The sequence below is a fragment of the Gorilla gorilla genome, chromosome 23 (genome assembly GCF_029281585.2).
Source record: "Gorilla gorilla gorilla isolate KB3781 chromosome 23, NHGRI_mGorGor1-v2.1_pri, whole genome shotgun sequence".
In the NCBI taxonomy this organism is placed as follows: domain Eukaryota; kingdom Metazoa; phylum Chordata; class Mammalia; order Primates; family Hominidae; genus Gorilla; species Gorilla gorilla.
In genome coordinates this window covers 33,941,360-33,955,645 of record NC_086018.1, presented here as the reverse complement: position 1 = coordinate 33,955,645, position 14,286 = coordinate 33,941,360, and the positions used below count along the sequence as shown (strand labels likewise).

Sequence of the window (14,286 nt, the reverse complement as noted above, 5' to 3'; positions counted from 1 at the left end):
TCAGCAATGATAGAAGCCAGGAAGAAATACTTTGATTGGCAGCATGATGTCTTTCTTAAGCTTCTTGGGCAACTTCACTTTGGTTATTGTTTTATTGGTCGATGCTTAGGATTTATGGCTAGTATATTATATCACAAGTATAACTGTATGGAAAGCAGAGCTTTTGAGCTTCAGTATTGTTAAGTTTTCTTTGTACCTCTCTTAACTGTATTTTTTAAATGCTACAAAAAATAGTACCTTTTTTCTCCTCTATGTGTTATATTCTGGGTAATTTCACCAGTATTTTCTTGTAATTTTGCCATTATTCTTTCTGGGAAAATATATTGACTAATCATTCAGAAATGATATTGATAATTTCCAGAAAAGCATTTAGAAAAACGGCTTTAAAAATCACTGTCTTTTCAGCATGTATCAATTCAACACAGTACTGGAGGTCTTGTCCTAATAGGTTTGAAGTTATCACTCACCTCCATCCCCCCACACACTTTTAAAAAGATCTTCTGAAGTCCTGTAGTTATTTTTAATAGACTTTAGTTATGGTATCAGTCACACTGTCTTGTAATTATTATGACTCTCAGCTCCTCAAGGGCAAGAATACCAGCACTATGTTTCTCAAAGCAGTTGTTCAATCCACTCTTACTGAGTAAGTGAAGGATTCTCCTGCTTAAAGAGATTTTGCAGATGTAGGTACATATAGGAGCATCTAAGCAGTCAAAGAAGAATATAAAAGTCAGATGCTATTTTTCTTGCTGTGTATCACTTCTGTCAGTATCCACTGTACATTCACAGTCCATTGGCAGTTAGGTTTTTTTTTGAGACGGAGTCTCGCTCTGTCACCCAGGCTGGAGTGCAGTGGCACCATCTCAGCTCACTGCAAGCTCTGCCTCCCGGGTTCATGCCATTCTCCTGCCTCAGCCTCCCGAGTAGCTGGGACTACAGGTGTCCACCACCACGCCCAGCTAATTTTTTGTATTTTGTATTTTTAGTAGAGACGGGATTTCACTGTGTTAGCCACGATGGTCTCAATCTCCTGATCTCGTGATCCACCCACCTCAGCCTCGCAAAGTGCTGGGATTACAGGCGTGAGCCACCGCGCCTGGCCCGCAGTTGGGGTTTTTTTGATAGTTACTTAAGGATTTTTCTGTTGCATTGTCACATGTCCAGTAACCAGAAGCTTCTAAACGGTTTTAATTGCTGACCTCTTAGTTAATAAAGATTCTTAACGATTGGTATTTTATTTCTTATGTATTTCTTTTTATTTTTGAGCAGTCTCTGTGCCAAGACAGAGTCCGTTTCTTTCATTCTTAACTTAATAGGCCAGTAATGCTTGCTTATAGACATATTGCTACTAAAACCTTTTCTTTTTGGACTTCTAACACATCTGATTTCCATCTTGTCTGTTCCAGTAGCTTTTCTTGTAATTTCATCTCTACTTTAAATGCCAGTTATTGTTTTTATGCTGATTAAAAACTCAGACTTGCATATCATTAGATAATCATAATCATCTCTGACCAGACGAGGCAAATCTTTCCCACTATTCGGCTGGCACAAAATAGTTGCGGTTTTTACCATTACTTTAATTTTGCACCAGCCTGATAGTTGTCATGAAGTAGTAGAAGTATTGGGTATAGAATCAAGACCTAAGTCTGGAGGCATCTCAGCCACTGTCATTAGTTATTTGATTATGAGCAAATCACTTAAAGTGTCTGAAATTCAGTTTTGTCATCTGTAAAATGACATTTATAAAACTTGTTTTATACATTGTGAGGACTAAGTGAGATATATAGTTGGTTTTATAAGTTATAAAGCATTAAGAAACACTGACAACAGCTTTATTCTAAGTCATATGTGAATTTTACACAATGTAAAATTTGGGTAAAACATGTCCTTTCAAACCTTCCACAAATCTTATTCTTCTCCCTAGAGGTAACCACTATTAGAAGTTTGTTATATATCCTTCTTTATATTTTCGATGCATTTAGTTACCTTTTTTTTTTTTTTTTTAAGAGATGGGATGTCGCTGTGCTGCCCAGGCTAGTCTCAAACTCCAGGGCTTGAGTGATCCTCCTGCCTGAGCCTTCTGTGTAGCTAGCCATTTCTGCTTGAGTGTTCTGTTCTGCTGTCATTTAATGTGACCTGAGGTCATTTATAAAGATTTTACCTTATTTTAAAAACCTTGCAGGTGGGATGTTGAAATTTTGCAATAATTGATAACACTATTACCTTATTATTAATGGAAACTGAGGTTTTTTTCCTAGTTTTTCACTAAGGCAAACAACACTGTTTTGAAAATCTTCGCACATGCTTCTTTGTCTAGATAGAGATGTGAAGTTACAGGAAGGTATATGCATTCAATATTTTGATAGTACTGCCAAATTACTTTCCATAACAGCGTCCCAATATACTTATATTCCTACTATTAGGTGTGAGAGTATCTATTGACTCATCTTTTTGCCTATTCATGGTGTTTTCATTTTTGCTAATCTCATATGTAAAACATGGTATCTCAAATCTAAAAGAATGTTCGTAGGCAGCATGGTGTGAGCACAAAAACCATAAGTGGAAACAATTCAATTATCCATTAACAGGAAAATAGGACAGATAAGTAATTTATTTGACATGTTTATAGTTTGTAAGAGAATACTAAATGGCAATCATAGTAAAATACAGTTATGTGCCCTAGTGGAGATGAATCTTACATAGTATTGAGCAAAAATGCCAAATTACTGAAGAATACCTGCAATAGGATCCATGTCTGTAAAATTCAAAATCACGCAAAATTAATGCATTTGTAAGAGACAGATATATACAGGGAGGGCTTGAGAGTTCCAAATAGCCTTATCCAAGAGGTAGGAAATAAAGAAGAGTGCTAAGGCAGGTAGAGGAGTAAATCCATTTCCTCTGACACATCTCTGTGCAACCTGTTATGACCAACTTTTCTATTGAAGTTTTTGACAATACTGGCTTATACGAATGTGATCTTTTCCTTATATTTTTTGCATTGTTGAACTCCAGGATTTTATGGAATATGGTTCATATGTGGGATGTCCTCTGGGAGTGATGAATTTCTGTTAATATGCTTTCATGGTTTTTGATTACTTTCTTAATCAGATAATCCCCTTCTCAGACAATCATGAAATGTTTATTGTAAGGGAATAATATGGAATCATTAGTAGGGATGAGAACCTGGAAAAATGGAAGAACAGGGGTTTGTAGTCCAGCAGACACAGGTTGGCAGTTTGAATTTCCCATTCAATATCTATGTGTTATTGGGCCAGTTACTTACCTTCTCTCAGTTAGTTTCCCCAGTGATAGGAAATATATTTTTGTATACTGCTATATTATCTCATTCTTTTTGCCTCTATCTCTTCCTCTTTCCCACCATCCTGGAACTGTACTGATTAGGTGCTTAATAACTGGAGGGTTATCATCATCATTGTTAAAATTTGTAGAGAATGGTGTGTGGAAGTAAATTTATAGAATCCAGAACAAACAAAAGGCACTTGTGCATTTCGGAAGGAGCCTTGTTCTTTTGTTAAAATCTAAACTGCATGTCTCCCCTATAAAAATCAGTATGAAAAATAGCCAACGTTGCCTATAACTATTATTATTTTTAAATAACAGATTTAATGAGATATAATTCACAGACCATAAATCTCGCATTTATGAAGTGCTTTTAGTGTTTCAGTGGTTTTTAATATAATAATGGATGTGTGCATCCATCACTAAAATCTAACTCCAGAACATTGTCATCTCCCTCCAGATAAACCTGGTAGCCATTAGCAGTCACTGCTCATTTCTTCCCGCTAGTCCCTGGAACCACTAATTTATTTTCTGCCTCTATGAATAATCTGCCTATTCTTGATATTTCATACAAATCGAATTATATAATCTGTGGCCTTTTGTGTCTGTTTTCAAGCATGGTGTTTTCAGTATTCATCTGTGTTGTATCTGTACTTTATTTTTAAAATTACTGAATAATATTCCACTATGGATGTACCATACTTCATTTATCCATTCATCAATCGACGGACATTTTGGTTTTTTTCTGCTGTTTGGTTATTATGAAATAATGCTGCTATGAACATTCATGTATATTATTTTGTGTGGACATATGTTTTCAGTTTTCTTAGTTATATACCCAGATGTGGAATTGCTGGGTCATATAACTCTATGTTTAATAGAAGGACTATCCAACTGTTTCCAGAGCAGCTATACCATTTTACATTCCCACCCACAGTGTAGAAGAATTCTGATTTCTCCACGTCTTTGACAATACTTATTGTTGTCTGGCGTTTTGTTTATAACCATTCTGATGAGTGTGAGTTTTATCTCAATGTGGTTTTGATTTGCATAATGACTTATGATATTGAGCATCTCTTCATGTACTTACTGGCCATTTGCACATCTCTTTTGCAGAACTGTCTGAATTCCTACACATTTTCTGGTTATTTAGCTCCATTTATTTATTACACATTCTTTTGGGTGTCTACATGTGTTAGATACTGTGCTAGATCTCAGGGAAACCATGATGAACAAGACACAGGGTCTCTGCAGTAAGCTTAAGTTGTCTTCAGACTTCCATGCTTTTGACTATCAAATATCTGAATATAGTCAACCTACCAATTAGTGGAAAGTTTACTCTATTGTTATATTCAAAAGTCCTATCAATGAAAATTTCTTTTACACTGTTCTGCTAGTAGGAATGAAAGTACAATGAATGGAAGAAGAGGATGAATATCTAAGTAGCCATGTTGAGCACTTTGAAAATTACAAAAGCAATGTATGTTCTCATTTACTCCTTCGTGTGCACGTGCATCTTCCCTCGTTTAAAAGTTCCCTTGAAAGCAAGGGCCTTATTTTTAATTCATCTTTTTTACTCCATCAGTCGACTAACAGTGCTTGGAAAATATTAATATTAGTGTATATTAACTGAATGATTGAATGGGTCAAGTAAGCTGGAAATGAGTGTTCATGTTATATGACCTTATACTAAATTAGGGTTTGCATAGCTTTTATTAGCTATCATCCTTGCCCTCAAGGATCTTGACTTAGTGGTTTAAAGTGAAAATGAGACAGATATGCAACATGATATACCTTTAAAAAATAAGATTAATTAGAATCATAAATAACATAAAAAGTAAGCTGCACAAGTAAGCTAAGTAAATATTAAATATTAGGAGGAGTCACTTGAGTCCATAGGATGATATAGAGTAGTAGAGGAAGTCTTGAACAGAGGTCAGATTTCATCCAGATTTCAAAGAACTGAGGGGATAAAACAGAAAATAAATAAATAAAAAAGTAAAAACTGAGGGGAAACAGGCTGATAGAGACGAGGACCTAAAACTTTTCTGGGTTAAGAGGCAGTTCTCAGCAGGGTTGGTACTTGTCCCCTTTCCATCCAGGGGACATTTGGAAATAAACCAACAAGTTTTTGGTTATCCTAGTGTTTAGGGGTGCTAGTGGCTTACTAGGGATGCTGGGGATGCTGAAGTCCCACAGTGTATGATGAAGTTAGGAATTAACTCTGACCCCAGTCGCAGTAGCACCCTGCCTAAGATATACTGGAAAGGAAACAGATTTAGCTGCATAAGGAAGAAAATAGTTTTTATGAATAGTGCTCCTAAGCAAATACTGTTTTTTGTTTTTGCCAGTGTAGAGGCTTAACGAGGAGATATATACACCTAGGTAGGGTGGAATACAGTTAATGGAACATTTTAGGAACCAGGGCAGTAATTTATATTTGATCAGTTTGGATGATTTTGATTATGCCTAACATTTTCTTTCATCTCATGGTTTGATATTTTTCTTGTCTTTCTCATAGAACGAGCCTCTGACTCCAGGTTATCATGGATTCCCAGCGCGGGACAGCCAGGTTGGTATCTGCTGTTTGTAACTCAGATGATGTGTGTGTGTGGTGTGTTTCATCAAAGGGTTGCTATGATAGAGAGCATTTCCTGAAATTACTTACTTTGAAAGGAAATGTGGCTTGTTACAGCAGTGAATTTACTTTTACAGATGTAAATTAAGCATATTTTTAAATTCTATAAGTATTATGTTATTAAAATTATGGATATTATAAGAGAAAATAATCACTCAAGCACAGTCATGATTGCTTTTGTATTTTCTTCTCCAGGCTACATAATAATTTTTTGACCTGGTTTTCTCGATGCCTTATAATTCTGAATGCTGGACTTGTCTCTTTATTACCTGCCAGTTAGCCCCTGCCTGCACAGAGTTTTTGAGTCCTTGTAATGATCTGTAGCAAGAAAATTCCATTCTCCTCCCTGGGGGAATTCAGCCTTATGGTTTTAATCAGGGAAAGCTTGCTTGAGAAAGCGAAGTTTCTGCCACCTTTCTTTGTTAGATGGAAGGATGACCGGAAAAGCCCAGGCCCTATTACGGGTCAGAGCAGAATTGCTTCCTACGAGACACCCTCAGTATGGTTTAGGCAAGTGTGTAAAATGCCTTCCCTATCTTTTTGTTGTTTGAATACTTGAGCCCGTGACGTTGAAACAGAGTTAGGATAGAAGAACAGGTAAGGCTTCCTCTTAGAGAAATGGTGTGGCTTAAATCACCTCGCCTCTGAAAGAAATTTGTATCTTTGATGTTTGGGGATATTGACGTTCTTCAGGAGACTTGAAAGGGTAGCTCCTAGAAATATCTTGGAATGCCATTATTCCTTACAGGGTTGTCAAAAAAAGCTACCATTGTTATACTTGTCCAGGGGATATGAGTTATAGTGCTAAACGAAAGAGTTCATAGTGTCCTTTCCAGAAGTTCATTGAATCTCATCAGAGCTCCTGAAGTGGATCTTAAAAGCTAGGATGGTCGGCTGGGTGCGGTGGCTCATGCCTGTAATCCCAGTACTTGGGGAGGCCAAGGTGGGTGGATCATGAGGTCAGGAGTTTGAGACCAGCCTGGCCAACATAGTGAAACCCCGGCTCTACTAAAAATACAAAAATTAGCTGGTGTGGTGGTACGCAGTTGTAGTCCTGGCTACTCCGGAGGCTGAGGCAGGAGAATTGCTTGAACTGGGGAGGTAGAGGTTGCAGTGAGCTGAGACTACACCATTGCATTCCAGCCTGAGTGATAGAGCGAGACTTTGTCTCAAAAACAAAACATAAAACAAACAAAAACAACAACTACAAAAAAACAAAAACTAGGTGGTTGATAATCAATAGTCACCTATTTGCAGGGCTTTCAGATTTGAGAGTATTTGTCCAATTCTTGCACTTTTGGTGCTGAGTTGATATCAGAGTGGCCCCAGATAAGGCATCGGGAGAAGTGTTGTTAGCTCTGTGTTCATCCCCCACTGAGTTCATCACTGTTGATATTGAAGATGGAAGCTTTTGGTAAAAGATAGGGCCATTTACCCTAAATCTAAAGAGAATGTAAAGATTTATTTGTTTTTCTTTCTGGTTTGTGTCTGTCCTAGAGCTTCTCTAAGCTGGGAAACTTATGCCCTTTGATAGTACTTTTATATCTTAGTCATATATCAGAAAAACATTCTCATACCTGGAGATCCACCCCACGGAGTTTCTGATTGGGTAAGTGTAAGATTGGGCTTACCCATTCAAATGTTTAAAAATCCCAAAGGTGATTCTGCTGTGTAGTGTGGTTGAGAACTACAGTCCTATGGGCTGCTTTAAAAGCAGTGACAGTTTCTGTTTCCTCCTGTACTTTTCACTTAGGACATGTAATAAAGGGGTCGTGGTTAGTCTCTCAATCTAGTCTTGCAAACTAATGCAGTTACTTTATTATTTATAAAATGTTGCTTATTGTGGATTTAGGAAGGTAAAGCTAACTGATGTAAAGTATGGAAATAGACTTACTGAGTTTAGAAGACTGAAAGGGTACTGTATTCTTCTTGTGGGGATTACAGATCAATAAGGAGCTAAGCAAAAGGAGTTAATAGGAATTTATTAAAGCCTAAGAAAGTAGTCTCTTTGATTGTACCTACTTTTTCTTTCTTTTGCAGTAGGGACCCACTTCTGTAACCTGCACATTCATTACTCATGCTGTCTGTGCTGCAGGCCTGTTACAGACCCTTTGCCATGGTTTAAAGCTGCTAATTTACTTTGAGGCACATTCTGATGGTGACAGGTTTATTTTAGTTTATTTTCTTGGGCTTTAATTTGTACTCTGGTTGGATCTTTGAATTAGAGATCTTAGAGTGTGCAAATAGGCAAATATTGAATAGCTGCTTGTTGTATTTGATGAATACAGAATCCAAATGAGTACTGCTAATTAATGCGCCTAACCTTGTGAACTCTCACTTTGTGTTTTGAGATTTGGGAGGCATTTATCAGCGTGAAACACTGGTCGCTGAACAGTCTGAGCTGGCGGAAATGGAACTTGTGATCTTTACGTCTCCTCAGCATGGTTTTGGCTCAGCAAATCGAGGAACTGGGGAATGGGGTGAAGGTGAATTTTAATTGTGCTTTTGTTTGCTTTCCCTTTTTTTTTCTTTTTTTGTTGTTGTTGGTTTGGTTTGGTTTTTGAGACAGGGTCTTGCTCTGTCGCCCATACTGGAGTGCAGTGGCACGAACATGGCTCACTGCAGCCTTGACCCCTGGGGTGCAAGTGATTCTCCCATCTCAGCCTCCTGAGTAGCTGGGACCACAGGTGTGTGCCACCACACCCGGCCTGTTTGCTTTCCTTATTCTTTCACTGTTCATTCCTAAATAGATGAGAACCATCTGCAGACAAGATTCTTATCAGTGGCTGAATGGTGATTTAAAAAGAGATAACTCTTTTGATTGTTGTGGACCACTTTCATTGTATTTTCTCATCTTATTCTCCCAAACACCTCTTTTGAAGTAGATGAGGCAAATATTCCCTCTGGAAAGATAAGGAAATTGAAGCACACAGAGGTAAAGTGACTTATCCAAGGCAACAATTCAAGTAAGTAGCTAAATAAGAACTGAAATTTCCCCTTCTGTCTGAGGGTCCTTTTCTCTGTACTGGAGAATTATTGATTGACCATAGGAAAATGTGGTCACGTGTGAATGTGCCCATTCACTCATTTACATTATTTTATTTACCATGTGGGGGCTTCGTAGACTTCTTCAAGCTCAACCACAGATGTAGAAGTCTGTGACTCCTGATTAAAGATTATTACTACCAAGTTTGTTAGCACCAAGTGTACCACCAGCATTTCACTTTTTTAGTGATTCTTTCGTCATGTTATATACAGTCCCAATAGCACATTGGAGTTCAACACCTGAAGGAAAGGAGCAGGGAAAACCACCCGCCACCTCTTGCATGTTTATGCAAGGTCACCTCAGCCTTCTTTCTTGATCTATTAAGAAGCTTTATGGGATGACAATCCATTGCTTTTATAAAGCACTCTGAGCATTTCACTATACTTTCTAATGTGGTTTCTCTATGGAAGTGGAGGAGACAAACATTGTTCCAGTTTTACATAAGTGAAAACTAGTTCAGAAAAGTGAGAAATTTTATCTAAGGCCATGCAGGACCAAGTGCAGTGGCTTACATCTATAATCCCAGCACTTTGGGAGGCCAAGGCAGGAGGATTGTTTGAGCTTAGGAGTTGGAGACCAGCCTGGGCAACATAGCAAGACCTTGTCTCTACTAAAAATAAAAAAAAATCAGCCAGGCGTGGTGGTGTGTGCCTGTAGTCCCAGCTACTCGGGAGGCTGAGGTGGGAGGATTGCTGGAACCTGGGAGATTGAGGCTGCGGTGAGCTATGATTGTGCCACTGCGCTCCAGCCTGGGCGACAGAACAAGACCCTGTCTCAAAAATAAATGAATAAATAAATCCAGGCAGGATTTTAGATTGATGATACAATGTAGTGGTTTAGATTCCTAGTTGACTGTTTGTGATTTGTGCATGTGCTTAGGCGTGTTCCCAGGCCTTGATTAAGGCTAGAATGTTTTATGGATTTGCAGTATTTTTAAAGTGGGAGAATACTTATGTGCATCAGCTCTAGGGTTTTTATATAAGAAGAGCTTAAGAGCAGCAATCTGATTAGAAGAGGGCCTTGTTCTGCACAGCGGCCTTACTGTTTTTGCTAAGATTATTTATATGGGATGGCTCTTAGGGGTTTCCTAGAAAGTGATGGGGATCCTAAGGCTCCTAAGGCTGGCCCCTCGCTCGCTTTTGGTGCAACAACTTTATGTCTGTTATAAATAAGGTGACCATATAAACTTTAGCATTCAAGTTTGGGCACTTTTGAGAATAAAAAGTGATGCCAATAATTAGTTTCAAACAGTCCCAGGTAAACTGGGATGTATGGCCATCCTTCTCTAATTGAAGAAATACAGTCAGTGTTTTCTTAACCAAAGTGATCAGAACTAGTAGGCCGTGGGTTAATCTAAACAATTGGTTGAAGTGGGGAAATATTTTAAACTTTTATTTTAATATAGAGCATTTTTAATTTAAACAAATATATGCTTACTCTTTAGTTTCATGATATGAGGTCAAGATCCTTATATATAGATGTGATTGAAATACTACTTGAATTTTTTGCATAAACTATGCTCCCAGAGCATCATCTGTGAGTTCTAATTTGTTTTTTTTTTTAAAGAGGAACACGGTCTTGATGACATTCAGAGCAATTTGGGTGAAACTGTCTATCTAGATTTGTATGATTTCCCCTTCTTGCCCAGTCTTTTACAGTTGTCCTGCCGACATCTAATTTGAGCCTAAGTTTTCAGTGTCTTGACTTATTTTTCACAAAGCATTCACATTAGAGTTATTTTCAAGGAACCTTTTCTAATTTATTTCATTTATGTGTGTATATATATATATATAAAACAATTATATAATTATAAGAACTTACGACTTCTATAAACTAGCAGGTGAATAAACACAAGTGATTTTTGGTAAGCATACAACTCAGCTACTGGGAGAAGAAAGGGCTTGGGGGCAAATAGGAGAGAGTTGTTTACTAGTTTTAGGTGGTCTAAGACTGTTAAAAGCGTCACTTTATTAGACTTGGGAACTGGAGAACATTAGTTAATTTAACAAGTTAATTGATTAAAAGAGGCTTATACTTTAATCAACCATAGGGAAGACTTACTTTTGTTTCATCAATTTTGTATCTCCTTAGTGGTTACTTGACTAAATTTTGTTTTATTGTTTTAGAGTCAACTCAGTTTGGGCGATGGGTAGGGAAGAGGATTAGAACAGATACACACAAACTAGAGATAATTTGTTTTGCTTCATTGGGGTGGCCTAACCAAGTAAGGGATGTTCAGCAGTGGGATACTTGCAAAACTAAGTGTTGAAAGCTTTCATTATTTCATCATTAAAAATTATTTAAGCTGTAGTGTACTATTTTGTTTATTAATTGGTGAATACAAATGTATATATTTGTGGTACACAAAAAACCCAACTAATATCTGCTAATTGCTTTACAGTTTACAAAACCCTCCTGTGTATATCCACTTTTGATCTTCACAATAGTTCAGTTAGGTGGCTTGGGCTTTATTATCCCTATTTTATAGATAAAAGAATACCAAAGCACAGAGACTGTCAAATGAATCTCCCAGTCTTAGTTATATAGGTAGTAAGTAAAGAATTGGACTTGAACCCCGATTTTCAGCCTCCATGTCTTGTATTTCCCTTTTGTATTTGTCTGTCAGTGTCTCTCTGAATATGAGTGTTCTTTTGCTGGTGTGACAAGATAAGATATTCTGGAATGTTTGGAGAATGTGGGAGCATGAAGTCTTCATATGACTTGAAAGTTCTTGAGTAACTTATTTTTGTCAAGTTTTCTATCTTGTTTGTTAAAATAACTTATGATCTAAATTTTATCTTTTCATATTTTAAATACAAAGAAAAATGTCATGTTGTCAATTTTTTTGAGACTCTGTCGCCCAGGCTGGAATGAAGTGGCGCAATCTCGGCTCACTGCAACATCTGCCTCCCGGGTTCAAGTGATTCTTCTGCCTCAGCCTCCTGAGTAGCTGGGATTACAGACGTGCGCCACTAAGCCTGGCTAATTTTTGTATTTTTAGTAGAGACAGTGTTTTGCCATGTTGGCCAGGCTGATCTCAAACTCCTGACCTCAGGTGATCTGCTCACCTCAGCCTCCCAAAGTGCTGGAATTACAGATGTGAACCACCACGCTGGGCCCATTCTTTGATATTTAAAATGCTTGTCAATGACTTCTCAAAACTATTTTTTTCTTCAATTTTCTAAAATTCTGTTGAAAGACACAATGTCCCATTGATTAGCAGAAACAAGTGGGAACATCAAAGGAGATGCTTAAGTTGACAAATATAACATAGACAATTATAGATTTAAATTCAGAGTGGCAGCCTTGCTTTTAATACAGAGGGTAAATTTAAAATGACCTAAGGATTTCTTTTCTTAACAAGTATTTTCTTTCCTCAAGATTTTTTTTTTCTTTTTTCTAACCAGTTTTTTCATGGGTAGAAAATGAACTTTATTTTAGTCAAATTTTTGCAATGAACTTTCAAGGCTTTTTTTTAATTGGGAGCCGTGGACAACAGCAAATACATCTTCTGTAGTGCTCATTTGGCTTGGTTGAAGAAATGATGACTACTTTTCTTCCCTCGGGGATAGTTGGTGGAATGGAGGACATGGTAAGTGTGTTCAGGTTCTAGCTTAGTGCTTTTGAGCTTAAAAAAAGACTGACCCCAAGGAGGCAGTTGCTTTTATGTCATGACCCAGTATACACACATACATATATGTTGACTATAACTTAGAATTAGTCTTACCAAATGCTGCCTATCTTAACCATGTTCTAAGTACTGTGATATTTTCTGTCCCCTTCAAAAAATTGTCGATTGTGACTAATGATTGACCGAAATTGATTTCTGCTGGATTTTTCCTGGACCCACTAATGGATTGCAACCTGTTTGAAAAACTTGTTCTAATACTTACAGTCCTTAAAAATGCAACCTTAAAGAAACCTCATACCTTTATTTTTTTGAGATGGAGTCTCACTTTGTCACCTAGGCTGGAGTGCAGTGGCATGATCTCTGCTCATTGCAACCTCCGCCTCCCAGGCTCAAGTGGTCCTCCTACCTCAGCCTCCTGAGTAGCTGGGACCGCAGGTGTGCACCTCCATGCCCAGCTAGTTTTTGTATTTTTGGTAGAGATGGGGTTTCACCATGTTGCCCAGGTTGGTCTTGAACTCCTGAGTTCATGCGTTCCACCCGCCTCAACCTCCCAAAGTGCTGGGATTACGGCCGTAAGCTTCCATGCCGGGACACAAGAAACCCCATACCTTTTAGCAGTCACTCCCCTACTTTCCATCTCTCCACCCAAGCTCTAAGGCCCCCCAGCTGGAGACTGAATTAAAATGGTTCAGAAGTAAAATGTTACCCCTTCTGTATCTCACAATGTATAATAATTTTCATTCTGATCCTCTTTTTTTTTTTTTTAACTAAACGTGCTTTTGCTTTGCTCTTAAATTACAGGAAGTGTGAAATTGCTTTTTTTCACCCGTTAGGTTGTCTAGAACCCCACTTTCAGCCTTTGTGCAAAGCTTTTTCAAACTGTTGCTTCTGTCCAACATCTGACCTCAGGTCACCCATCAATAGTTTAGGTCCTTCTGTGGTGTTGTCCTTACACCCTCTAGTGGATGAAGGTCTGGTATATGCTGTAGTGTCTAGTGTTCTTGTAGCACTTTTCTCAATCCATGTAATCAGCTTTACTATTACATTTTAGATCATTTCATTCTTCAAACAGTTAAAAATCTTTTCACTCTGGGAAAGACCATTTTATTTCTTCTGCTGCTCACTGCCATGCTAAGTAATATGCTTATTCTGCTGTTTCATGATTTGTCCACATTTTGGCACTATTCTTTGGCTTCCTACTGTTGAAGATGAGAAGTTAGCAGTTTTATTTTATTTTATTTTTATTTTTTGAGACAAGGTCTTGTTGTGTTGCCCAGGCTGGAGTGCAGGTGTGTCATCTCGGCTTACTGCAACCTCCGCCTCCTGGGTACAAGTGATTCTTGTGCCTCAGCCTCCTCTGTAGCTGGCATTACAGGCGCACACCACCAAACCCGACTACTTTTTATATTTTTAGTAGAGATGGGGTTCCTCTGTGTTGGCCAGGCTGATCTCGAACTCCTGACCTCAAGTGATCCGCCTGCTTCAGCCTCCCAAAGTGCTGGGATTACAGGTATGAGCCACTGCGCCTGGCCAGAAATTAGCAGTTTTATAGACCTCTTTCCTTCTAATAAAGCCATTTTTTGAGTCAAATCAATATTTATTGATTTGTGAATATATAATAATTATTATGACTATTTATTTTATATCCAAACAAAATATTATTACTTT

The 14,286-nt window shown here is 37.9% G+C and overlaps 1 protein-coding gene across 20 annotated transcripts in view; it reads left to right on the top strand.

The window, feature by feature from the left end:
* Positions 1–14,286, top strand: part of RBFOX2 (RNA binding fox-1 homolog 2) — a 291,710-nt gene that overhangs the window by 84,189 nt on the left and 193,235 nt on the right. For all 20 annotated transcript variants that reach the window (XM_055374527.2, XM_055374523.2, XM_055374530.2 and 17 more), the window contains exon 2: positions 5,825–5,875. In XM_055374527.2, the coding sequence (XP_055230502.1) occupies positions 5,825–5,875 (51 nt within the window). The remainder of the gene's footprint in view (positions 1–5,824; positions 5,876–14,286) is intronic.